Genomic DNA, 26,877 nt, shown 5'->3' with positions numbered 1-26,877 from the left:
AGATATATAATCCAGATATAAATAGCAAAAATATTCAACAAAGGAAAGCTAACTACCTAGTTCGGTACGAACATAGCTTGGCTTTTCTATAAAAAAAAATTTGGTGTCAAGATTAAGTGCTCGACCGCAATACTCATGAAAAAATGCCATTACACACTCCTCCACTTCATCTAAATTCTCAAGATTATATTTGATAATGTTGAAAACCTCCTACCAGTATAAGAGTAAACACGGGTTCATTTCTCTCATTCAAGAAAAAGGTCGAGCACCTTCCAAAGATCAGACCTTAAAGACATGATTCTTAAAATCATGAAATGAATAGTCAAAAATAGAGAATACTTTCTTCCCCTAGATAGCCCGAAAAAAATTCAATACTATTTTTTAGAACTAAATGGTTTAGCAAGTTGGAAAAGATAAAAGAAAATCTTGGAAGACAATGGAAGATCGAGCTCCCGACTAACTAGCTGATAAACTTTCATGAAACCTAGGAGTTAGGGTGAAACTAAGAAGGGGCAACTTTACAAATACAAAGAATTTCTAAGTCCAAATCAAAAAAGGAAAGACTCACCTCTAATCTAATAAAAAGACATTCATACATAAAAATGAAATGGCGCTCCAACTTATCAAGTCGGGAAAAGCGAATCCTATCTTCAAGGTCATAGGCACTATCCCATACTTCTCCTCATTCTCCCTCCTCCTACAAATCCTATTCTGCCTAGGAAACATCTCTATATACTTGTTATCAACTACAGGGACAGCAAAGAGAATAATAACATCTACCCAATCTAAGTTAGACGAAACTTTAGTAGACATGCTGAGAATTATTGAGCGAGACATAAACTATACCTACAAAATAAAAGAAAGTTGTTACCACAAAAACTGACGACTTACAAATCGGGAACAACAACTCGTCACACAAAAATGGTCGGATCATCTTTAAGAATGGGACCTTCAACCTGCTTTATTATAATACAAAATGGCACCATTACTCAGAATGAAAATGGCACCATTTAGAGACAAGACAAAACTTTAGAAATTCAACAAATAAAGTCATAAATTTAGCAAATTCAAACTCCACCAGATTCTAAAAATTCTTACAAACAGTAATGAAGGTTTACGATAACCAAGAGAATAAGCAAGAATGAGAAAGGATAAGAACTTCTACGTACAAAAACCCACATTTTTAGGAAAATAAGAAACAACAACATGAAGCTTTACCAAAGAACATCAACCAATAACAGTAAAAAACAGATAAAGAAGAACAAAAGAAAAACCAACCTTAAAGAAGAACAGAAAGAAGGAACGCGCACAACAGCAAAACAAATGGACGATCCCAAAAGCGTTTCTCAACAGATAACCTAATTTTTTAATTCAAAAACATATAAATTTTAAATTGTTACTTTTTAATTAAAAAAATTTAAATCGTTAATTTTTTCAAATCGAATATTTCAATAACCATACGAGTACAATAATACGAGTATGCAATATTATAGTTAAATCGTTACAATAAGATATATATTCTAGTACTATGCCTAAAAATTGTTTATCATCATATCTCGGGTATATAGCACTCGATTTGTCATTTTTTAATTTTATGTATTATATTTCGGATATTGTTTACCCGAGATGTGCTTTTAACTATTTTTAGGCACCGTAGACGGGATATGAGGTGTTGTGCATATAAGTAAATACACTATAGATTACACATTTTTGTAAATATTATATTTAAATAATCTAAATAAAAAAAATCTCCTTTTGATTTGGTGAGATTTTTAAAAAAAATTAAAGAAAATAAAAATAATTTTATATAAAAAAATTTTATTTTCAATTATATTTAAATATAATAATATAAATATATTTATTTATTATGTAAAAAATATTTTTTTAATAAAAAGATTTTTTTAAAAAATAATTTCTATTTTTTAATATTTTTATTTTTATTATTAAAAATTTATTAAATAAATTAAAATAATAAAAAAATCTTTTTATTAAAAAAATATATTTTCTCAATTTAATGGGAGTGAGATACAAGCTGATACCTTTGGAATAACTTGAACGAAGAAGGCCCACAGTGTCCAAAAACAGAATACAATACAGAATAAAGAAAGAAGAAACATTCATCAAGTCACTAAATAGTCTCACGTCATCAAAAGGAGAGAGAGAGAGAGAGAGATAACGCCCATTTTCGAAGTTGTCTTCTATAGCTTATGACTCACCCGCTCACTCGCTCTCAACTCGCCCGAGTCACCACACTCACTCACTTCCTTCGCCCCAAACTAAAACCCCACAATCTCCCCATAACAACAACAGTTTCTCTTTCTAGAACCTTCTCCTTCGCACAATTCTCCACCGCTGCTACCCGCCCTATCCACACCTTCCTCCGGCCAGCGATGGACGACGCGCAAACGCCGCCGTCCGCCGCACCGGTGGGCGACGACTTCGTCCACATCGAGGATCTGAAGATGGAGAGTCTCTCTGACAGCATGGTTCGCATCGATGAGGCTTCCGGCGCTGGTGCTTCTGCCGCCGTTGGAGATTTGTCGGTTCCTGAGGCTCCGGCGGAAAGTTCCGATCGACGTCATCCGGAGCTCCCGGAGGAACTTTCCAGGAACGTGATGGTGCTGTCGTGCGAGTCCTCTGCCGAAGGCGGTGTGTGTGACGTCTACCTCGTCGGCACCGCGCATGTCTCCGAGGTAACCTCTCTTTTGAACTGGAACGGGTTTTGCGTTTCGCTGCATTGAACATTGTCACTGTCTTTGATCGGGAACGTTATATTAGGGTTCTGTTATGTACAATTTAATTTAATTGGAATTCACTTGTTGATATTTTTCTGATTCTTAACGAAGTGGTCCTTTCTTCTTTTCATTATCATTATATCACTAATTTTACGTGTTTTTTTTCAGCTTGCTTAGCAAGCCTTTGATTATAAGCTGTTACGAATAAGAATGAGCTAACTTTTTATAATAGAAGAAATTTGCTACTAAGAAGGAAACAATAATACAAAGAGAACGAACCAGAAAGAAGACATCTATTTTGCAACTGAAAGAAGGTCATGTGTTTTGCATCAAGTAGAAGTGAAATACTTGTTCGAATTTCTACCATTAAAGATGTGATGCGAGAGTTATGCAATGCCCCAACCAAATACACCAAAGAATGGCATAAACTACATACTGCCACAAAGTTTTGCTTTCTTTTTCCTAATCCAGGAAAGCTAGAAACAATATTCTAGGACACACCAAACGCTAACCGGATAAACCATTGCATGAAAATTCAGCCATAGAGCAAAGCAAAAATAAAGTTAAAATAAATAAATAAATAAGACGTGTAACGGTGTAAGTGATTCTAGACTAAGTTGAACTAATTATAGGTGTAATTCAGATGGGGAATAGACAGGTTATAGCTTAATATTCAAGCTTAAATATACATTGTTGGTTGCAGGAATCAAGCAGAGAAGTTCAGGCAATTGTCAGTCTTCTGCAGCCAGAGGTGTTTCCCTTGAACTCGGTTTAAAAGTTTGTTGATACTTGATAGATGGGGTCATTCATCTGTTTAGCTGTCTGCTGTTTTGCCTTATAGTTTTAACGTGGATACCATGTGTCTGGGCTTTCTTTGGCTGCAGGTTGTCTTCTTAGAATTGTGCTCAAGTCGTGTGGCAGTGCTTACCCTGCAAAATCTTAAGGTTTCTGCTTTATACCCTTCCTAGATGATTTTTGTATCACTTTCTTTGTGCAGACATTTTACTTCTGCCCCTTTGTATTTAAGAGCATAGACTTTACAGTTATGGGAAATGATATTACTCTTAGTGGACATCAGAATGCTAACTTCTTGGAGTGAAGAGTTTGAAAGATTTCATATCAGATTGCTTAATATTTTTGTGTCTTACTAGTGTTAGACTGATGGTTGAACATCATTATTTTTGGGAGAATAAAATATTGGCCTTTTACCTTAATGATTTAAGTTTGGCTAACCCATGAGTAGTTTATTTTTACTTTCACGCAAAGGTGAGATCTATCATATTTTCTTTCAGCAATAGCCAATATGATGATAATTGAAAGTAAATTGTTGATCAGTGGCCTAGATATTATGTTATTATTAAACTATAGTGCCAACTAGTTTCCTTGATTCTATAATACTACTGATGTTTTATTCTATCATTTTTTTCAATAGTTTGGTTCTTATTTGGTTGTTCTGTCATTATGTTAGTTTCTATTGAGTTATTTATTTGTTTATTTTATGTTTATTTATTTCCTGGATCTCCCTCTATCAGGTACCCACGATGGCAGAGATGGTTGCATTGATAAAGAAAAAACATAATATGTTTGAAGTACTTTATGGCTGGTTCCTTGCCAAGGCATGTTTACTGTTTTTGACAATCATATTTATCTTCCCTTTGAGAATTGCTACACTGATCTTTGAGTCGTTCTTACTCAAGATTGTTGTATTTCTCATATTCCCTATTTTTTCTTCCCTGAACATTTCTACAGATTGCTAGCAAGCTCGAAGTCTTTCCTGGCTCTGAGTTTCGTGTAGCATATGAAGAAGCAATGAAGTATGGTGGCAGGGTGATCCTAGGCGACCGCCCAGTACAGGTTGGTTAAGCCTTTTGTTTTAATCTGTGCCGACTGTTGGGAGGAACTCTAGTCATCTTGTAATTTCAAGTATAACTCTGCTAGAAAGATTGAAATAAATTATGTTGCATAAGTATAGTTTTCCATTCCTTTTCATATCCTGGTGTTCTTTCGGTTGAGGATAAATTCATGCAGTATAGCTGCCAGAAATGCTAGCTGTAATATATAATGGTGTGGTGCGGAATGCTATATCTTCTTTCAATTGGAATTTCCTGTATTTTTCCCCCCCTGGCATATGTGTATACTTCATACCAAAAATGGTTTGTAGAGGATTAGGTTTGCATATGTTTGAGTATATTTAAGGGTATGGAAATGTATGGTTTATGCACTGTCTTATAGCAGTAAAGCAGAGAGGCTGTTACAGTGACTTAAGCTTTTGTGACTACCATGTCGCAAGATAGCATTCTTACTGTTGCATGAAGATGTAACATCTAAAATTCCATCCCACATTATTATTTTCAGCACTTGCTATTTCATTTAGTACTCATGTATTGTGTTCTCTGATTGAAACAGATTACAGTAAGGAGAACATGGAGTAAGATGCCACTTTGGCATAAGACAAAGTTTTTGTACTCTCTACTTTTCCAAGCAGTTTTTTTACCCAGCTCAGATGATCTCAATAAAATGGTAGATTGCATAATCCTGATTGACTAGCCATTATAAGTGTTAATTTATCATGTGAATGTTAAATTGTTGTCCATATCCTAACCTTTCCTTGCTTTCTTCAGTTGAAGCAAATGAATGATAGTGATGTGCTAACTTTAGTTATTCAAGAAATGAGTAAGCAATTTCCAACTTTGATGGAGACTCTTGTGCATGAACGAGATCAGTAAGCTCTTTTTAACTTGTTACTATTGAAATTTCCTTTATTAAGTCTGTTGCTTGTTGCCTTTTCCTTTGCACTTTAAAGAATGATTCCTTCCATCAGCATTTGTCTCCACAGTTTTGTAATCCACAGCGGAGGGGGTTCTAGGAGGATATACAGGATATGGTTCTGATATTGACACTTTCCAAAACTGAATTGAAATACCAAGGAGGATTAAACTTCATACAAGTGTACCTATTTTGTTTCAAAGTGTAGGATGTGGAAGACCTTTAAATGGGTTGTCGTAGATAGAATGTAGTTATTTATTATGTTTTAAATTTTTAAATCATCTAACCAGATACACCTTTTGGCTAGCGCGCTATAGCATTATGGGTGTTCAATGAAATAGTTTCCTTATACATGGAATGAACAGTACGTCATAGCGCCCTAGAAAGCACAAACATGCTTACTTAGTGGTGTGATCACTCCTCTATCTAGGTACACTTCGTACTGCCCTAGAAGGCACAAACACTTCAACCTAATAAAAAAAAAAGCACAACCCTATAACCTACTTCACACCAACTACCTCTATCTTTTGGAAACTGTACCTTTTGTCAACTGAAGAGATAACAATTATGGAGACAGATCAAGTTAATCTAAGGATACTTTAGAAAGTAGTGAATATTCAGAATTTGTCATTCGATGAATATTTGAAGATATTGTGTCTTAAGTCTTAACCCAACCTCAAAAAAATAAAAAATAAAAATCCTTGGCCAGCCACCCAAATTTTGGTTATTTGTGTGTCCTTCAAGTTTAAAAATTTTGGTGTCTCCTAGTCTGTTGTAGGCTTGTAGCTATGTCAATGCCTATGTTTCACAGTTATAGGTTACTTAATGCGTAAATTTTCCTTCTTTTTTCTTGTGTACAAACAGCATCCTCTGCCTTCTAGCGGTGTTGCAGATCATTTTTTCACTCTTTAACTCATCTTTTGTATGCCCCTTATGTTTCTTCAGAACTAGAATGCCCCTGTAACCCTCCTTCCTACATTCTCTTCGCACCATGTATTGATAAAAATCATGAAATCCATACCATGCATTTACTTTTGTAGATATTTTTATGGGCACAGCTTTACTTCACACGGGAGCATTGAGGTTGACTAACTACACTGGTTCTATCAATTGGCCATTTAGCCTCTTTGTCTAGAATGTCTATAAATTTTTTTCCCCCGATACATATAATTATGCATTAATATTTTGTCTATGATATTAACTACATATGACAATATATGTGACTATATAGATACATGTCCTCGACATTATTAAAAGTGGCTAGCGAGAATAGGTCAGTGGTTGCTGTTGTTGGGAAGGGGCATCTCCAAGGAATAAAGAAGCACTGGAAGCAACCTGTAATGGTTAGTGAAACATTTCTTTTCCTATGTTGTGTAATTTTATATATGCTATAATTTGTGCCCTTCAAAGGTGATATCTTTGTATCATTCTTGATATATTAGATTTTCTGACCATAAGTTTGCTTTTTTACTATTGTTTTTCAGATGAGGGATCTGATGACAGTTCCATCCCCAAAACCAGCTATGTCTGCAATCAAAATCCTCACATCTGTGGGTGTTGCCGTGGCTGGGGTGGCCATCATATCGGGCATATATCTTTCATCCAAGAAATGACTCACTTGACAGATACAGAGATACTATCTTCTACAAACTACAGGATATTAAGTATTAACTGAATCATGGGCTTAAACAAATGTTGCTATCCGCAGAAAAGTTGGGGCAAAGTCATTTAATTTTTTTTCTTTTTTTACACATAATGAATCGCAATTTTACCTAAATCGCACATTTTATTTAATTTTTTTATAACTAAAGTAACTAGTTTGCGCTTATAAATGGCAAGATGCTGAGATTGAACATGTATGCTTTCAACAGTGAACACATGCTAAACACCGAATTCCGTCATCCGAAACCCCATGATTGCAAGTTGCTACTCACTGCAATCTTGTGTTCCTCACGCTGTCACGGGAAAGGATTCCTTAATAATTTATCCCTTCTTGGTTAATTTTCACTTCAAACGTTCTCTTTTCTCCCCCTTAACTCTGCCCACATCCAAACACCACCATTTCAGAAGGCAAAAATTTTAAAAGAGGATTACACAAAATATTAAATCCATCTAACTCCACTCCTTTTCAGTTGCCGCCAACATTTGAAGGTGGTTTCAAAATTTTTTCATATGAAGTACGGATACTTTGATGAGTTGTCGTGTTAGCATGTTAGACACATTTCGAATACGACACACGCGTCTTCCATGTCTACACATGTCCTGTCCAAAAAAAATAAAGTTTTCGGACACGGCCCAAAAGTGAAATTCATTGATTTTTACAAAAGTGAAACATGAAGAATGTAAAATACATAGTAATACCGGTTTTTTTATTCATGTACGCATAAGAAAATCATTATTTCCCAAAATGCGCATGGATGAAAAGTGTGATTAAAATGCGCATGGCCATTTTGCGTTTACCACCCACGAAATGGAATTACTCTCCATTTCAAGCCTACGAAATGGGTGCAATGGCCACTGTGTGCATCTGACCCTCCATTCCAAGTGTGGCAGCCACGAAATGGAGGAAGTCATGCTCACCAAACGCGAATTGGACGACCTCAACGCTGACGCACACGAAGTGGCCAAATCCATGGGGAAGACATGAAGGCATATGACATTACTATCAAGTTGAGCATGATCTTGCGAAGTTGCAGTTGCCAAACAACTGTGAGGCTCGTGGTATTTTTGGATTTCCCAAAATCTCGAAGCCCTCGTCTTCGCAACTCTTACCATCCAATGACATTGGTCACCGAAAAGTTTGCATCGACATACATACCGAGTTTGATCTGAATCTACCACTTTGTATTCTGCACTTCTATGAATGTTATAGTTCTTAACAGCAAGCATCGTTGTTTCTCTGTTCAGGAACTTCAAGCCAATTTTCAGCTCCATCTCACCGGTCAAAGCATAGTTGCTTGGTATGTCTTTCGCTATAGTCAAGTTCATTGGACCAAGACTCAGTGCAAGATAGTGGCCGGGAATGCTGTTGGATCCACTGCCTACCCCCATCATAATTACCGGTTCGGCCCGAGTTAGTATAACCCTTTCGCCATGAAGTGGTTGGGTTTCAAGAACAACTTCTGCTTCCTCACCGCTATCATCCTCAATCTCATCTTCATCAGACGAGTCTGCCAACCCCTCAACAATACCTTCTGGGGATGCAACATGGGTGGTGAGGGAGGGATGTCCGTGAGGATTTTCTACATTCTGTTCCGGCGTCACGAAGGCGTTAAAAGAGGGACTCCGAGCCCTACCAAACTCCAAAAAGGGAATGGCTTCAGCTGCACCGAAATTTCACATTTCCTCCACATTATTTGAACTAGATGAGCTACCACCGACATCTTGCGGCTTCATACGAAGTTCCATGGAATAGATGCTTGCAATGCTACGATGATATGAAAATATCATCGAAACATGCTGGTCCGATTTAATCTACATTTTCTGATAAACAAACGAATTGGCTACCGCAACTGGCATCCTGTAAACCAGGTTACTGATCTCTTTTTTTCCAATTAATCCAGTATTCATCAGAATCAGATTTTTTAGTTGTTGCAAGGATGATTGTGGAGGAATCATTATCCAAAGTGGGTCATTACACATAAATGTTACATCCTCAACTATATGAGAAATTTCTCCATTCGGATATAAGATCACATACATGTGTTCAGAACCCATTTCCACAACAAAAGTGGATGAATCCAAGATTTATGAAAATGGGATTCACAGAGACGAAGAAGAAGTAGAAGAAGGATGAATTGGAGTTGTGGCATCACTTCCACTGGAGAAGGGTTTATATAGCCTCACTTTGGTTCCAATTCGTGTGTGGTACAACAGAATCTGGTGCCCATTTTGCGTGTGTCCCACCTGAGTTTTCCACTTCGTGTGCAGCATCCGCAACTTGGAAGGTGTCCTGACACGAATTATTTTGCGTCTGCCCTGCCTCTATTTCGCGTTTGCCCTGGCTGATATGGTTGTTCCATTTCGTGGCTGGTGAAGTGATATGTGATGTCTATTTCGTGTGAACCAGGCTTGAAATGGAGAGTAATTCCATTTCGTGGGTGGTAACCTTGAAATGGCAATGCGCATTTTGATCAAACTTTTCATCCATGCGCATTTTGGGAAATAATGATTTTCTCATGCATATATGAATAAAAAAGCCTAGTAATACCCCTAACTTTTTCCCTTCCATCCTCTTTGCCTCCACACCCTCAACCTCTCCTCGTCATTGCCGGTCTGTCGCCACCTTCGGTCTCGCTGCCGTACGGGTGATCGTCATCCTTGTCACACCCTTTCGGCCTCTCCACACCCACTCTCTCAATCTCAGCATCTGCTCCTCGCTGCCGTGGATGTTCGTCGTTGCTCCCTGCTCACCTGTGCTCGCTGCCGTGGGTGTTCGTTGTGGCTCCTTGCTCACCCGTGCTCGCCGCCGTGGGAGTTTATCGTCTCTCCGGTTGTCGCCTGCCTCCTCCATTTCAAGTAAGAGAGAATTTTTCTTTTTCCATAATTCAAATTTTGGTTTTGTAATTTTATGTTGCTCTGTACTTCTGAGCTTCTCTTTGATTCTGTTTTTGTTCTGTGATTCTCTTGTCTCCATATTGATTTATCATTTATGCATCAATTGTTGAGTTAAATCTCTGCTATTGTGTGATCATCAATTCCAATACTTCACATTTTGTTGTTGTTTTGTACAAAAGAAATTAAATTGTGCAAAAGTAACTTTTGTTCTTAATTATTGTAAGATTATGAGAGATGAGTTTAGAGAGTGTTCAAAATGATTCTAAAGAAAGTGTAGATAAGTCCTTATGAAAATTTGCAATAAAGAAAGAAAAGATTGAAAGTGGTAAAAATTTTGAGTTTCAATGTAAATTTTACAAGGTCTTGTTTAGTGGTTCTTACACTAGAGTAAGAGTATATTTATTGAAGATTTTAAGAAAAGAAATTAGATTTTGTGTAAAAGTTACATCAACAAAGTTTGAACATTTTAAGAAACTTGATAGTGAAAGTACATTGTTGCATGAAAATAAAAAGCCTAAGTCAATTTCTCTTTCACCCTTATCTAATGCAAGTAAATTTGAATAAAGAAAAAGAAGAACTACTAGACCTTTAGTGAATGATTTTAATGTGAATAAAGAAAAAGAATACTCTAAATTTACATATTGCTAGAAAATTTTTTTCATTTGAATTACCTTTTCATTTAACAAAATCTTTCTCTTGTTAAAGTTTTTTTTATGCTGCCAATAATTATATTGATGGTTATATTCCTCTTGGATACAATAAATTGATGACAACTTTACTTGAGAAAGAAAAGCAACATGCGAAAAGAATGTTAGAGGTTACCAAAAATTCATGGAGTGGAAGGGAGTAAACATTGTAAGTGATGAATGGAGTAATTCCCAAAGGAGGCCTCTTCTTAAAAGTTGTAGATTGTTCATATGAGATCAAGGACAGGATTATGTTGCAAAGAAAATAAAAGATGTGATAAGAGAAGTCGGTCTCTAAAATGTAGTGCAGATTGTGGCTGACAATATGCCAGTTTGTAAAGCAGTTGATTTATTGATTGAAGCTGAATTTCCATATATTTATTGAATTCCTTGTGTTGTTTATACTCTCAGTCTTGCTTTAAAGGACATTTGTGCGGCTAAGAATATAGAGAAGAATAATTTTGTTTATGAAAAATGCTCATTGATTACTCAAATTGCTGAAGATGTTTCTTTTATATATAAAAAAAAACTTTATTGTTAATCATCATATGAGATTATCTATTTTCAATGAATTTAATTTATTGAAGTTGCTTAATGTTGCAATACTCAATTTGCCTCTACCATTGTGATGCTCAAAAGATTTAGGTTGTTAAAGCAAGAACTCAAAGAGATGGTTATAAGTGAGAAACGGTCTTTATACAAGGAAGATAATATTAGCAAAGTTGAGTTTGTTACAAAAAAAATTGAGTGAAAATTAGTGGCAAAAATTTGATTATATTCTTACTTTCACAAATCATATTTATGATGTTTTAAGAAGTAAAAACATGGATGCACCTACTCTTCATTTAGTTTGAGATATGAAATTCAATGATCAAGAAGGTAAAAAGTGCTATATATCTATATGAAAGAAAGGATAAACAAGAGTCATCATCCTTTTATAACGTTATGCACTCAATATTAATTTAAAGATAGACAAAAAATAGTACACTCTTTCATTGTTTAGCACATTTATTATATCCAACGTAGCCTAACTCTTTACAATTATAATTTATAACTTTTATTTATAAGTAAAGATAATTGAATTATTATTAATTTTTTAATCACTAATTATATAAGTATTATAGCCATTAATGATTGAGAGAAGACTCCATACGATTTTTTTTCTCATCTTCTCATCAAGATATTGAGATCACATTACTTCACATTTGATCCTATGGTCATTACTTCCTGCACCCATCACTATTAAAATCTGCAACGTTTGCTTTAGTCCTTCCTTCATATTCTCTCGGTCAGAATCATCCAACTCATACCTTCTCCATTCAATCTTAATTTTCCCAAAACTATCGTCCCTAATAATTGTGATGAAATGAGCAGCCCTTGAATATTTGAACATCCTTTCTTTGAAATCAATTCCATTCCCAAGGAAACAATGAAGAATAAAACTCAACTCCTAGTCCCCCATTGCAAGAGTTTCCAACTATGGCTTTCAACTTTTGATGAGTCCTTTGATTGAACCATGTGAACTGATGTAATTATCCCTCCATAAATCTTATCGTTGAGATTTAGGAAAACATTAATTCTGTCGCCACGATGATATATACATCACTATCCCAACTCCAAACGGAGATGTGGAATGATGCAACACCACAAGAGACTTTGAATTTAGATTATTTTGAGTTTAATGTTTTTCGCTTTTTTATGTTTTTTAATATTTTTTGGGTTTTTCTAAATAGTATTTATGAATCCGTGTTATTTGAGTTATTATGATTTGAGTCCCAATCACTAATAGATTATTAGTGTCCATGGCTACATGCTGGTATGTCTCATACTAGTTCAGATAAACTAATAATGTGCGTGCAAAACCCAGTAGAACAGGAATCTTGTTTGAGCCTCGTCTCGTTTCAGCCTCTCAGGTCAGCTAAAATTAATATAATTCTTGAAACAGGAATGTATGTGGCGTTTCCAGGATAAAATGGTACGGATTAAGAAAACCACCAATCAGGATAACCACAACATAAATATGGCGTCCGAGCCATTATACCAAGAGGAACATAAAATCCCTTGGAATTGGTAATGGACGCAATCTAACTCTTAAGTAGTAAATAACCAAATATCACATTATAAACATCACAGAGAATTCCATGAACAAATAAACATTCACATTCATACAAATTCCCAAAATCACTTGAATGTTGTTATTCTATGCAAATTTCATCAATAACTATAGTGCTCAGAAGAAGGAGAAGTCGTTTTTAAAAATTAAGCTCACGGCGAAACCTGACGGTAACGTCCACTGCTCAAAAAACACATCCAGTGTTTTCATCTCGTCACTGCACTTAATCAAGTGTGAAATTAATTGACACCACTTCGGAAATTAATAATAATAATAATAATAATATCAATTGAAAATAAACATTTGTAAGTGAAAAATTTCATATTAAAACAAATCAAAGGCTTCAGTGTGTGTAACAATCAGATCATTGATATGAAATCTCACTGAAATCCGCTAAGATAATTATATTTTCATCATAAGCCCAGATTTTTCTCAAACCAGTTCATCAAAAACGGAATTTGTAGAAAATTTGAAACGGTAGTATTTGGAAAATAGAGCAGAGACTAAACCCTAAAATTTTGAAATAATTTGAAGTGTGCTCAGACAGCCAAGGGTTAATAATCAAATTCCGGGGTGAAGAATCCCAGATCAGAAACTCTAGTCCAAAAAATTGCTTCGTCACAGCACGGAACCAAAATTACCACAACTTTAATTGGGAGAGGTGGAAAAAATGACGAAAAACAACATAAAACAGAGAAGAAAACAGAACGCCCAACACGTAAAGCTGCAACCTTTGTGAGAATTCAAGATCCGAAACGGTGAAGCGTGGTGAAGAAACCCTAAAGAGACATTTGGATCGCTGCGAAAGCAGGGAGATGGAAAGAAAGTGCAATTGGGTTGGATTATATAGGGAAGGAAGGGGAGTGAGGAGATACAAATTAGGGTTTATGAGCATTTGAGTTTGTGGCGGCTATCTTGTGGGTTCACAAAAAATTTTGCCCTTTTTGTCGCGTGGGCTGGATTTAAACTTCCTGCTACTCGTCCAATCTATTTTTTTCTTTTTCTTTTTTTCTTACAAAATTTTCAAAATTAAAAACCCTAATAATAATTTGTGTCAAAAAAGTGAAAAACCCTAATAATAATAATAATAATAATAATAAATTTTGACTATAAGATCTAAAATAAATGGTAATTTATTAAAACTTTTAAATTTACCACAAGTTAAATTTTTTCTATTTATTAAGTCTTACTTTTCTACTAAGGCCTATAGACAATTTAATTAAGTTATTTTTAAAAAAATAGTTTAAATAATAAATGCATATATTAAAAGTAACTTATAAATAAGTTATTTTGTATTTGATTTTTTAGTTCTAAAAGTACTTATTTTAAAAGAAAATAATAAAAAAATTTATTATGAGAAAAGTAATTTTTTTTAACTTCTCCATAAGTACTAAAATAACTTTTTAGAAAGTTACAATTTTATTTTGAAAATTGTACCAAACATTAGGGGTGCACATGGGCCGGGTGAAGTCAGATTTGTTGTGACCCAGACCCGACCCGAAATATACACCGGGTCTATTTATTAGACCCAAACCTGGCCCTAGACCTAATGAAACCAATACACTTTCGGGCCACAATTATACCGGGTAAAAATCGGGCTGTTAATATTACATTACATTGATACCTTCTTATAAGCTAGCATGTAAAAATATCCAAATTTCCAAGACTCCAACCATTATTTAACATAGTAAAATTCACTTAGAAAAATATAACAAGAACCAACCCTTCAAAATTAAAGCATAACCACAATCAATACTAATATTGTCTAATAATACCAAATATTTAAATCAATACAAATAATACAATATTATGCATTAGTCTAAAGTCCTATGCATTCTAAACATAAAACATTAACTTATAGTCTTATAATGACTAATAACACAAAATATTAAGGTTTACAATACTTAAATTCCACATAAGAATAGTCATGATCCATCACTAATAACACAAAATATTAATTGTGTATGATGACCGGGCCACTAGGCCGACTTCGGGTGACTCGAGCTATGGCCTGGACTCGACTCGAAATAATGACCGGGTCTATTTTTAAGACTCTTATCCGGCCCTATACCCGATGAAATCACACCAAATTAACCCCTAAAGTGTTCGGGACTGGGCCGGACCTTCGGACTGAGCCGGGTCATGTGCACCCCTACCAAACATTAATACTATACACTTTTATAAGTTAAAAATTAAAAAAAGTAACTTATAAACCTATCCAAACGGACCCTAAATAATTCTGAATTAGAATAATTTACTCATTCACGAGCTATACTAAATAATTGCTATTTAAGATAATTTATACTTGTAAGAAATAAATCACTACATCTCAGAATAATTTACGTAAGGAAAAGTATAGGGTACTAATATATTATCTGCCAACTCTTATTTATAATTGTGTTTTATGGAAGTATGTTCGTGGATGTGTCTAATAATTAATATATTTTAAATACATATATAAAGAGACACATCCAGAAAATATATTTATAAAGACACTTCTATTAAACACAGCTATAAAAAAGACATTTTTATTAGACACATCCACGAACACACTTCCATGAAACACAATTATAAATAAGAGTTGGTAGAAGTTGACAGATATGTTGTTGGTAACGTAGCGGAACCGTTTACATAAAGTAAAACATGACAGAGATATAATATAAAACCATTCAGAACAAACGCATAATATTAGAGAGAAATTAATTTATATACATAATTTATTCATATATTACATTTTAAAAATATTATTTGTAGACCAAAATTTTTAAAAGATTTTTTTTGTTTTAACTTAATACAATTTCTACTAGTCAGAAAAATACTATTTTTTATAGTTGTCAGAATCGAACCGATAATCGAACTGATTAAATTATTAGTTTATTAATTCAACCAATGAGTTATTGGTTGAACCGATAGAATCAATCCTATATGAATAAAATATAAAATAATTAAAAACCTAAAATTAAAATTTAAAATACATATCTTTACTAATATTTTAAAAATAATTAAGTCCCAAATTTTAAAAATAACTAATATAAAGATAAACATAAAATTAGTTAGTACTACTACTATAACATCTTAATTTTAACGATTTTTTCTATCATGGACCAATTCTGGTTGGTTTTATTCCTTATACAATTTGATGAACAAACCGAACCGCCTGAACTTTCTATTTATTGGAAACCGGCTAACAACTATGCTATTCTTTTCATTTTGGTGGTGTAATTTTTTTGGGCATGCATTATATTTTGTTTTGTATATTACTATCATCTATTTTACTTTTTTTTTTTGTAAAATAGTGATATATCATCTTACTTGAGTTAAATTTTAAAATAGTCTTGAGATTCATAAAATATACTAATTTTATTTTTCATTAATTATATTCTTTATGTTCTCGAGATTATAAAAAATGTACTTAGTTAGTTCTTTACTTTATTTTTGACTAATTTTATTTCCATGGCCATTGACATGTCACACTCTAGAATATATAGTAATTAAATAAGTTAATAATTGAAACTCTTTTAACTTAATTTGATCCTTTATCTCTCTTTTTAACCCTAATTGTAATAGCATTTTATCTTCTTTTTTTTTTTTTTTTGTGCATTTTGGAACAGAGTAAAAGAAACTCTATTTGATCATCAAGAACGAGGAGTTCAAGTTGTGGCAAAGCTTTGCAAGGGTCAAAATGATGTGATTGTGGTTAACATCCTGTATTCGGGGGGTCTAAAATAGATACCCATCCAAATAAATTCTTATTTAGATGTTTCAATTACAATGTGAGTTTTTCTATAAAAATTATTGTTGAGTTCTTTTATATTAACTCTTAACTTTGCTGCATACATACTAGTAATTAAAACAGAGCATATTAAAAATTCCTTATCCACACAAGACACAAAAACTCTAGCTAATAATCTACTTCTAAAATATTTTCATCAACCTATACAAAACACCGAACTAACAACCACAATGACATATACCTTTAAATTGAAAAAGATGAAAAAAATTAATTTTATTTACTGTACACTTACCATTATGTCAATAGATTTTACGAAAAATTCTTGCTCATTTCCTTCAATGATTTTAATCACTAATGGCAATGATGAACAGGGTATCAATGAACTCAAGAAACCCAAATCGCTTCACCAAACAAACTCTAAAGAGCACTCACAGACTCTAGAATTTTAAGCACAAAATGTTTTAGTTGAGAAGAAGATGATGATATCATTTTGTTTTGGAGTTTCAATGTTTTAACTATCTTTTTCATGAAACAACCTCGTTTTTGAGAAATTTAGCGCCAAAATTAACACGACAATATTTTATGTTACCTAACGTGGCACTCATTTGCTATGTCACTGTCATGTTACTATTGATAACAACGAAATTGATCGAAAAGAAATTAACTAAATGTATTTTTTTAATCTCAAAGACATAAAAAATACAATTGGTAAGTTAAGAAGGAAATTAATATTTCGTAAATATTATCGACCACTTTAAGATTTAATTTTATATTACTTATTTTAAAAAAATAAAATAATAACGGTATGAGACGGTAACATTGATTCTATGAGGAGAGAAATCAAATAAAATAACTGAACAGATGATTTGACTCACTGAAAAAATAACTTTTAAGCATGAGGGGCTCAAAACAACAGCAAATTATTTTCCCCTCTCAAATTTGCTTCTTATTACCACAAGAAAATTATTTTTCCATCAAACCTATTAAAAAAAAAACTATCAAATATATCAACCAAACATGTACCCACAAGTCCACAACATACATCCATAAAAGAAATATACACCCATCCCAAACCGTATAGTATATATCTTATACTATATATTTGATGATTCATGATACCACTTGTATAGATGCCTTGGCATAGATAACCAAACCCCCCCCCCCCCCCCCAAAAAAAAAAAAAAAGAAAGAAACAGTGTTGAAGATGAAAGAATACCGTACAAATCAAATGTTTTACCAATGATTATTCTGTTGCACTTGTTGCAACACAAAGTTTGCAACAAGAATAAACCATTCTTTCACGGTTTATCAAACTTTGATAGACAGTGAAATTTATAAATTATGATAAGATAATTTTGTTTGATATTACAAGTCTCATATCTCTAAAAAAATATATTCTCTAAATAAAATGTAAGGTATTGGTCACTTATAACCATTAACATTTTTTTTAGATATATGAAACTTGTGATAGTAAATTTTTTTTAATTGATTCTTGAACATATCTTTCTGATCTCTCCTTGTGTCCCAGTAAGGACACCAATCCTTCCCAACTTCTCCATTGAAAGAGTAAAGTCCCTAAAGAAGGTGTCAGTAGAAGTAAGCTCATGGTTGATAATGTTCCTGGTGGCAACGCTATCCAACAAAGCAGAATCAGATTGGAACAAACCCCTTCTCTTTAGAACCTGCTTGTAATAGCCGAGATCAAAGGAGTTGCGGCTTCCAGGGTCCATTTCAACCAAAGTTGTTTGGTCTGCGATGCTCTTGCACTTGGTAGTCTTGAGATTTTGAACGTAGGTGGAGTCTAACGACGGGTCAGCGTCGCCGTTTCCGGTGAAGTTGTAAAGTCGTGTTGCGATTGTTGAGCAGTGCCCAATGCCAATGGTGTGAGCACCTGACAAAATTAGGGAACTATTATTTGCATCCACATACAACACAAGATTTTTTTAAAAAATTTAGGAAATTAACTACAACCTACATCAATTTAAGCCCATCTTTTGTATTTTTAGTTTTGAAATTCAAAAAGTTAGGATAGTGAAAGATTTTTTTTTTGATATAACATACTTTTTATTTTTCAACTTCGTTGGCTGTAATTGGCTACCTTTCTAATTGGCTTTTTAACAGAATCGCAGTTCTACTAGAAAATCAATTAGGAGGGTAGCCAACTAATTGAAAAATAAGAGATCTGCTATAAGAAAGAAAAAAAAAATTCTCCACTACCGTAATTTTTTGAATTTCAAAACTAAAGATATAAAAGATTATCCTATATTGTAGTTGACTCCTACATTTTTTCATAATAAATATATATATTTGAAAAAAGATTTTTTAAGTAACTTAAGTTTTTAATCGGCTCAATTATTTTATTATTTTTTATTGATTATACCTATTCTTTGACTGATTTTTTTGTTAACTATTTTTTTTATTAAAGTGAACTAAGACGATCTGATTCCAGAACCATAATTAGGATTTAGGAGAATCATACTGAAATAGTCAGTTTGATAAATTATAAAAAAAAGCTAATAATTTATTTAGGTTTATTGAATTTAAGAATTTGATCGTGTAAAAACCGATTAAACAATAAATTGATTAAGCCAATATCAATTTTTATGTATAAAGATATTATTTTATTATAATTTGTTGAATCGAGTCACCAAAAAAATCGTTGAATCTTGATCTTTTAAATTTCTAACTATAATATTTCGTCCAGGGTTCTTTTTAATTTGAAAAGATTAAAAAATACTACTTTGGTAATTTAATTTATGCATGATAACGCAAAAAATGATGAAAAATTAGGATTTTGCATGAATTACCAGAGAGCACGACAAGATCTTTGATATCAAGTCCAACTTGGCGAAAGCGTCCAATGAGTGTGGTGAGGTTGTGAAATGGAGCTGGAAGGAATTGTAAGGTCAAGGCTCCATTAGAGATCAGCCCATCCCTTCTTCCTGTTGGAACATTCCAATAAGGTCCCCCCTGCATCAATGCATCCAGGTTATATGTCACACACACACACACAAATATATATATATATAGACTCGAACTCGCGACCTTTTAAGTGAGTATGGGAAGACTATGTCATTTGATTTATAACTCATTGGCTTATATGTCATATATTTATTGCATACAAAAAACTAACTTTTAATTAGCCAAATATTAGTCAAATTTAGAATTTAGGTTTATAATTTTAAATTAAAAATTATAATTTATAATTTAAAAGGAAGTTGATTAAAAATGTTGATTCGTAATATTATTCTAAAATATATAATGAAAAATTTTTGGGGTAAGCAATTTTTAGTATTTTTTATTATTATTTGACCAGTATAAATACTAAATTATCTTTAATAAATAAATTTTACTAATTTATGCATGCAAACACCGAAAAGATGTAAATGCAAACTATATTAATTAATGTGTGCAAACTCTAAAAAAATGTGAGTGCAAACTATATTGATTCATAGGTATAAAATTCTGATAAATATAGGTACACAGAAAATGGTATAGAATGAAAAAGGGCTTACAATAGCACGAATAGAGTCTCTGGCAGTTAAAGCAACAATATCAGCACAAGAGACAACTCCAGGGCATTCAGCTTCAAGAACGCTCTTTAATACTTCAATGAAATCAAACCCTCTTAGAGTAAGGTTTGGAGGTGCTTCCTTTTCAGCTTGATTGTTCTTTGTTGACGTCACAAGCACTGATCCATCACACCCCTGAACACAACCCGCTACATTATATTAATGCATTATTCAAATACAAATAAGAACAATGATAGATGAAGAAAGTTCATACATACCCTTACAAAACAATCATGGAAGTGAACTCTTAAGAGTGCCGCTGCGAGTGATGGAACCTTATGGATATGCTCATTAACATAGTCCGAAATTATTTTCTCTGCATTTGGGCAACTTTTGGAATAGAAACCAAGTTCCAATTGAGCATGTGTTGCTCCAATTAATGCTATTAGGCAAAGGATCCAAACCTTCATGTAGCTATGGCTTCCCATTTTCGTGTACTTGATGGCAATGTAACTATAAAGATAGATACTTAATAAACGGAAGATTATTGTTCTGTTTTAATTAAGTTGTTTCTTGCAAGTTCCCTCTCCATTGCTTTATATATATAGTGCTCTTAACTCTTCACATTTTGAAATGGTCTTTTCTGCTAGCTATCTCGATCACATGTGCTAAGGTAATGCCTCATGTTACTTCGTCAATCTTTTCAAGTAATAATAATAATAATAATAATAATAATAATAATAATAATAATAATAATAATAATAATAATAATAATCTTAACTGTCCAATAATATATAAATTATAAGCCAGAGTAAACCTTTTTTTTTTTAAATTCTATTAGTCAATCATATTTTATATGAATTTTTTTGCAGTATTTTTTATGGCATAATTGTACATTATTAAACAAATCTAGTCACTTCATAAATGGTTAGTACAGATATACAATTATACATACATAAAATTATATATATATGACTTAATCTTTATATTTGTTATTTTTTATTATAAATAAAGTCACATAATATCATTGATATGCATGACCACATGTAATTAATAAAAAAATCATATATAATTTGTGTGCATAAAATAATTTGGTGTGTAATAATTAGGCAGCATGTCCTTTTTCTATTATAGGATAATTAAGTTAAAAATTCCAACAAGTAGTATATGGGCTTCTAAACCCTTCGTTACACGTCCAAGCTATAATCTACAAGTTACAACGAATAATAATTCACCCTTAATTTGTTTAATAATCAAACTTGCCATATCACGTTCTTTTTTGGACGTTGTATATATATATCTTCAAATTTTATATAATGTTCAGTAGAGTTTCTTGCGGTGGTTAATGTATGTGCTTTGGAGGATTTGATGTGCATGTTCTAACAATAAATTAATTTAATTTAATTTGGCTTTTAATTAAGGGAAATAGAGAGTTGACTGATACTTCTCTAAGGTGCCAATGGACCTTCAATATCATATGACACAGTTGAGACATCGCTTGTTTGGATTAAATTAACTTAGCTTCCTGTTGATACACATGGTGGACACATTAGGATAAGAAATGAGAACATAACACATAAATTATGGGAGTTGGTGAACAACACATACAGTTGTATAATCCTAATCATTCATGAATTTTAAATACATTAATATTTAGAGGATGACAAAGATAGAGACAAATTATATAGTATGTAGTATATCCGGGAATTTACTTTAGTAATTGAGGTCATTATATTAGAGTATTAAATTCTGTATATTTAGAGGTAGGATTCAAGCTAATTAAGAGAGCAGCCAGCTTAATTATTAACCTCTAGTGTTCTAAATTACTATTTCATTAATGCTCTCTTCTTTGTAGAGAAAGTTTAGAGAACATATATATAATTAACAATTAGATTTCAAAAATCTATGTGCACAAAAAACAAAAATCTAATTATCATATATATATATATATATATATATATATATATATATATATATTATTTAATTTATTTTTAATGTGTATTTTATATTTTAACATATATTTATATTTATGGTTAATTTTGTGGTTATTTTTTATGTGCAGCTAGCATAATTAACATTGTTATATTTTTACTCTCATTATTGTTTTTACAAAGAGCTAATATACTGAGTGGAAATTTAAACTTAAATTCTTTTCTTTTGCATAATTATTTAGTGTCATCAAATTAATAATTCAATTTATTAATAATATATAAATAATATTTGATATTATAAAATGTGAATGAATTAAATATTATGTTTAAGTGAAAATAATATATATGTTTTTTTTCTTATAGACCGGGTATAAATTTAGGTTAAGAAATTTAAAGTACAAATAGAATTTAGGTCAAAAATCTGTATTCATGTATGTATAAGATTAGAATAATGTTACATATTTAAATCATTTTATAAATCAAGTCCAATCAAGTTAAATAATAAGATTTGAAATAATGTTAGTTATAACTAATTTTTGTTATGTTAAACTAATTTAATTAGATTTAATTAAAAAAAATTAGATATGTAGTATTATTCATAAAGTTATAGTGAAATTTAAATATGCATTACTCTAGCCACCGCTAATATTAACAGTGAAAATTAAACTCATGTTTTATAGAAAAATGAGAGAGAAAATAACATAGTTAAATGTATCTCAAGTCTAAACTGTGTGTGTTTTGCTAATGTTAATGACAACTTGATTGATTGATAAAATTGCTTTGTTGGCATGTTACCAAGACACGTGAATTAAGTATAATAAGCATTACAATGATAAGGTTTAAAAATTGCAAGTCAAAACTATGTATAGGGAGATCAGAGATTATTTGTGCTAATGTTGTGCAGAGAAGCATGTGCCGTGTGACCAACATTTCTTGCTTATGCATCTTATATTCTAAACATGCTAAGTTCGTTACTTTCGAACAAAGAATATAGGAGGAGAGAACTAACTGAACGCACATTATCTAACATGAATTTAATTTTTAAATTGTAAATGCAATTCTAAGCAAAGTATATGAAAAGGAAAACACTGTATCTATGCATGTATATAAAGCTAATTAATTAATCAAGAGTAATGGAATATAACTTGAATTTCATACAAAATTGCACCAAAGTCTTGAATCTCACAATACCACATATACATATTAATCAATCATAATAAGTTTAATTTCCATCAATTAAAAAAAGTGACATAGTTTGCGAAATACGGGAGCTATTAGCTACATGAAACAAATACTATAAGAATTTTTATTTATTTATTTATTTTAAAAGAAAGATTCATATAATTAAGGCAGGATTTCTGTTTCAAGCAACTAGCTAGGGGCGTGGTGGCCGTATTAGCTTGTAATTTAATTTACATGAGAACAAATCATATAATATAATTGTTGTTCTCTTTTGTTTGAATCAATGTGCAATTGATGATGAAATAATAGGGGAAAAAAAAAAAAAGAATAGTTGCTTTGCATTGCACTTTGTCTTATAGCAATGGTGGCTGCTGGCTGTGGCTGGAGAATAAACATGCTGTGTTTATTATAGTTATCTATTACTAATTATTAATTGTTTTGTTGTACATATATACAACATAATAAAATTAACTAATAAGCATAATATAATCCTTTGAATTTCATTTATAATACTCAATGTTGAATGTTCCACTTAAGTACTTTAGAATTCTCTGTATTCATGAGGGCAGAGTATTAGTGAAGAAGGAAAGGACTATTTTAACCGTGACAAGGTCGAGAGATCAAAGAGAATTGGTTAAGATTCTGTTATTGATCAACGTTATGTTCACTGAGAGTTGGTTACATGCATGAACCTATATGCAGTTGCTGCAATAACACAAATATGCTAAATCAACATAACTAACATAACAGATTCAGATTCAAGTTTTTACATACTTCTCTTATCTACATCCACATCTAGAATAAATCATGCTAACACAAATTAACACAGATGATAAATATTCAAAATACATTTTTAAAAGTGTGAATATACAACGTTGGCGTATGATTATACAAGGGCAGTCAAATACTCCATCACATGCAGTTCATGTCTTCATGATTGGTTACAACTATAATTTCAAGATTGCATTGGCACGTTCAAAACTGAGTAATTAAACGTATACAACAAGGTATGTTTGGATTGACTTTTGAAAGATACTTATTTTTTTATTTTTTTAACCGACAAAAATTATTTTATATTTAGATAAATTAAGAAAAAAGAATTTTCAAGTATTAAAAACATCTTTTACTTTTACTTTTAAAAAAACAAATAATTTAATTTTTTTAATAAAAGTATTTTTTTAAAAGATGTATTTAAATAGGTTTTAAATTGAATAAAAATATTTTATTTTAAAAAAAAAATCCAAACTAACACTTAATTATTACTATATGATTTGTCTAAGTAATAAAGTCGTTCTAATTAAATTAAAAAACACATAATAAAATGGCAAAAGGAACCTAAGATTTAGGGGTTTAGATTATCTAAATTTTGATTTCACTTTAGAGAGTAAAATGTGACTTTTCACCATTTATTTCATAAGTGAGACCAAGAGTAAATATAAAAGAGAAACTATTCAATAGTAGAAGATCATACTTTATTCGCTAATGAGTAATAACTCAAATAGCATAGTCTCTCCATACTCAATTAAGAGGTTGCGGGTTCGAGTCTCCTATCTTTAGTAAAAAAAAAAATCATACTTTATTCTCTAAAGTAAAAATTTAAAATTTAAAGGATTCAAATTCAAGATTTAGCATGCAGACATATGAAAAGACATATGAAAATGCATACTTCTAAGTTCTAATGTAAAGAATCTTATTTCCAACATGACCAAAGCGTAATACAGATAGCAATAAATTAGACAGACATTAGAAAAACGTAGTTATTTTTCAATTGGTATGACTTTCTGTCGAATTTAAAAATTTTAATTAAAAATAAGAAGTTTTGAAAATTAATTATGAACAAAGACTGTGTTTTTGCCCCCAACAATTTATTTGTGGCAAATGTAACTTTGATTTGGGAGAATATAGTACCAATTTAAAATTGATAACATCATGTTAATTTGATAAAAATTTGAGAGTAATAATTAACATTTCTCAAATAGGAGCGATAATATTTTGGCAGTGATAAAATCCACTCTCTAGTTTCTAATATAAGAAAAATAAAATTTTTTAATTGTATTACCATATCTCTTGTACAAGCTGATTTTTAAATATTTTAAAGTTAAATGGACAAGTTGTACATGAAAATGGTATTCATCATATTTAAATTAAAGATATGTTGTTCATCAATAATTTAAATAATTCTACTTGCTTATTTTAGATTATAAGGTCGGATAAACTCAATTCTTCTTCTTCTTTTTGATATTTTGGATCAGATAAACTAAATTCTAATAATTGTGCTTATAATTGGGAATCGATTCTAATTTCTTTTATTTTCAAATTTTTAAGATATAATGATCATGGATAATGTAATCAGATGTATTTGAATTATGATACAACTTTTGGGTGGTTGTTGACTATTCTTTAATTATTGGAAAAGTAATTACTTGTATTCAATATTTATGAATTTGATAATAACAGCTAATCTATACTTTGCATATAGAGTTGGCTTATTTAATTTTAAATAAATATTTTTTTACCGACAGATGTTTCCTATTGTATAAGAGTATATATAGGATATAAAGTTGTCATCTTCACTATATGTGCAGAAAAATAAAGAGTAAATTAATGATTAAAATCGTTGCTTAAAAATTTATTCTATTGTTTTTAAATAAATTAAAAACTCTCACAGAACTAAAGGACGATATATACATACATTTCCACTTCTTAATTGTTATTTTATCTTTCATTTTTAGTTAGGTCAAATACTTCCAACTTGTCCAAATATATTATACATATTTTCATTCTGCAGAACTGAAATTGGAATGAACGTATTCGAGCACGCCAGCTAGCTACTTGATTACTGATAAAAACACCAAAACAAACAAGTTTTGGAATTAGACACATCAAATTTAGCATCAAAAGTGGAGTGTATAATATAATATATATTAACAGAACATGAAGCTATAATAACTTACAGGGTTGGCTAGTGGCTACAGTGTCATATGCATTGTTATATATCTTGAATATTCACATCTTTTATCATTATATAAACCAAAATAATTTATGCACCAATTTTTTTCTTATATATTTTTAATTATATAGGGTTAATCATTATATAAATCAATTTTTACTTTTGAATATTACAGTTTGTCTATCTACAATTAAACAAAGGCTAAATCTACAGTCAAGTAAAGGCTAAAAGCCTAAAAACCAAAAACCTAAAATGGTAACCCCCAGTATCTACTTAACATTGGCACAATTCAAGCATACAATCCAACAAATACACAATATATACACGAAACCAAACAAAGAAAAAGCAGCATAAGTACAAAATGAAACTAAGAAGCAGAGAAGAAAGAGGAAACTTACCAGGATGAGGATGATAATCGAAAGGAACTAAGGAATCTCGAAGGAGTTTGGATGTGATAGGGGCGAAGGACTTTAGAGAATGCTAAAAAGAAATGAAAAATGCGAAAAGGAAATGAAGAACGCATAGTAATGATTTGGGAGTTGGAAACTAAAACGTAAGGGCCTAAGGAAATTGAACAGTAACTGACGTCTAGAAGCGCGAAAGACAGAGGTATATAACAGACATTTCGCTCGGGGTTCAAATCAGCAATTAAGAGCATTAAATGTCCGGCGCGAAGAACGAGGCGACAAAGGACGTTCTTTCGAGGCGATGA

The 26,877-nt window shown here is 31.8% G+C and overlaps 2 protein-coding genes, 1 long non-coding RNA gene and 4 other non-coding genes across 7 annotated transcripts; 1 reads left to right on the top strand and 6 right to left on the bottom strand.

Annotated features, from left to right (window-relative positions):
- The first annotated feature begins 2,043 nt into the window (after positions 1-2,043).
- On the top strand, positions 2,044-7,278 carry LOC112737550 (uncharacterized). The gene is made up of 9 exons (XM_025787500.3): positions 2,044-2,693; positions 3,439-3,486; positions 3,620-3,679; positions 4,268-4,351; positions 4,485-4,589; positions 5,142-5,255; positions 5,357-5,457; positions 6,733-6,844; positions 6,986-7,278. Exons 1-9 carry the CDS (start codon positions 2,208-2,210, stop codon positions 7,112-7,114), a joined length of 1,239 nt encoding a protein of 412 aa, XP_025643285.1. The 5' UTR covers positions 2,044-2,207; the 3' UTR covers positions 7,115-7,278.
- Positions 7,279-12,689: 5,411 nt separating this feature from the next.
- Positions 12,690-12,816, bottom strand: LOC112739692 (small nucleolar RNA snoR80). Its single transcript, XR_003170630.1, has one exon. It is a non-coding gene; the product is annotated as a small nucleolar RNA snoR80 (small nucleolar RNA).
- Positions 12,727-13,719, bottom strand: LOC112737549 (uncharacterized). Its single transcript, XR_003168994.2, has 2 exons — positions 13,589-13,719; positions 12,727-13,074 (listed from the first exon to the last, which is right to left on the bottom strand). It is a non-coding gene; the product is annotated as an uncharacterized lncRNA (long non-coding RNA).
- LOC112739686 (small nucleolar RNA Z152/R70/R12) lies at positions 12,970-13,081 on the bottom strand. Its single transcript, XR_003170623.1, has one exon. It is a non-coding gene; the product is annotated as a small nucleolar RNA Z152/R70/R12 (small nucleolar RNA).
- Positions 13,196-13,280, bottom strand: LOC112739684 (small nucleolar RNA R11/Z151). The gene has a single exon (XR_003170621.1). It is a non-coding gene; the product is annotated as a small nucleolar RNA R11/Z151 (small nucleolar RNA).
- Positions 13,389-13,488, bottom strand: LOC112739682 (small nucleolar RNA Z157/R69/R10). The gene has a single exon (XR_003170618.1). It is a non-coding gene; the product is annotated as a small nucleolar RNA Z157/R69/R10 (small nucleolar RNA).
- Positions 13,720-17,435: 3,716 nt separating the features above from the next.
- LOC112737548 (peroxidase 39) lies at positions 17,436-20,792 on the bottom strand. The gene is made up of 4 exons (XM_025787498.2): positions 20,381-20,792; positions 20,106-20,297; positions 19,398-19,560; positions 17,436-18,481 (listed from the first exon to the last, which is right to left on the bottom strand). Exons 1-4 carry the CDS (start codon positions 20,588-20,590, stop codon positions 18,072-18,074), a joined length of 975 nt encoding a protein of 324 aa, XP_025643283.1. The 5' UTR covers positions 20,591-20,792; the 3' UTR covers positions 17,436-18,071.
- Between the last annotated feature and the right edge of the window lie 6,085 nt (positions 20,793-26,877).

This window comes from Arachis hypogaea, chromosome 13 (assembly GCF_003086295.3).
Source record: "Arachis hypogaea cultivar Tifrunner chromosome 13, arahy.Tifrunner.gnm2.J5K5, whole genome shotgun sequence".
In the NCBI taxonomy this organism is placed as follows: Eukaryota; Viridiplantae; Streptophyta; class Magnoliopsida; order Fabales; family Fabaceae; genus Arachis; species Arachis hypogaea.
This window is presented reverse-complemented; position numbering and strand designations above follow the sequence as displayed.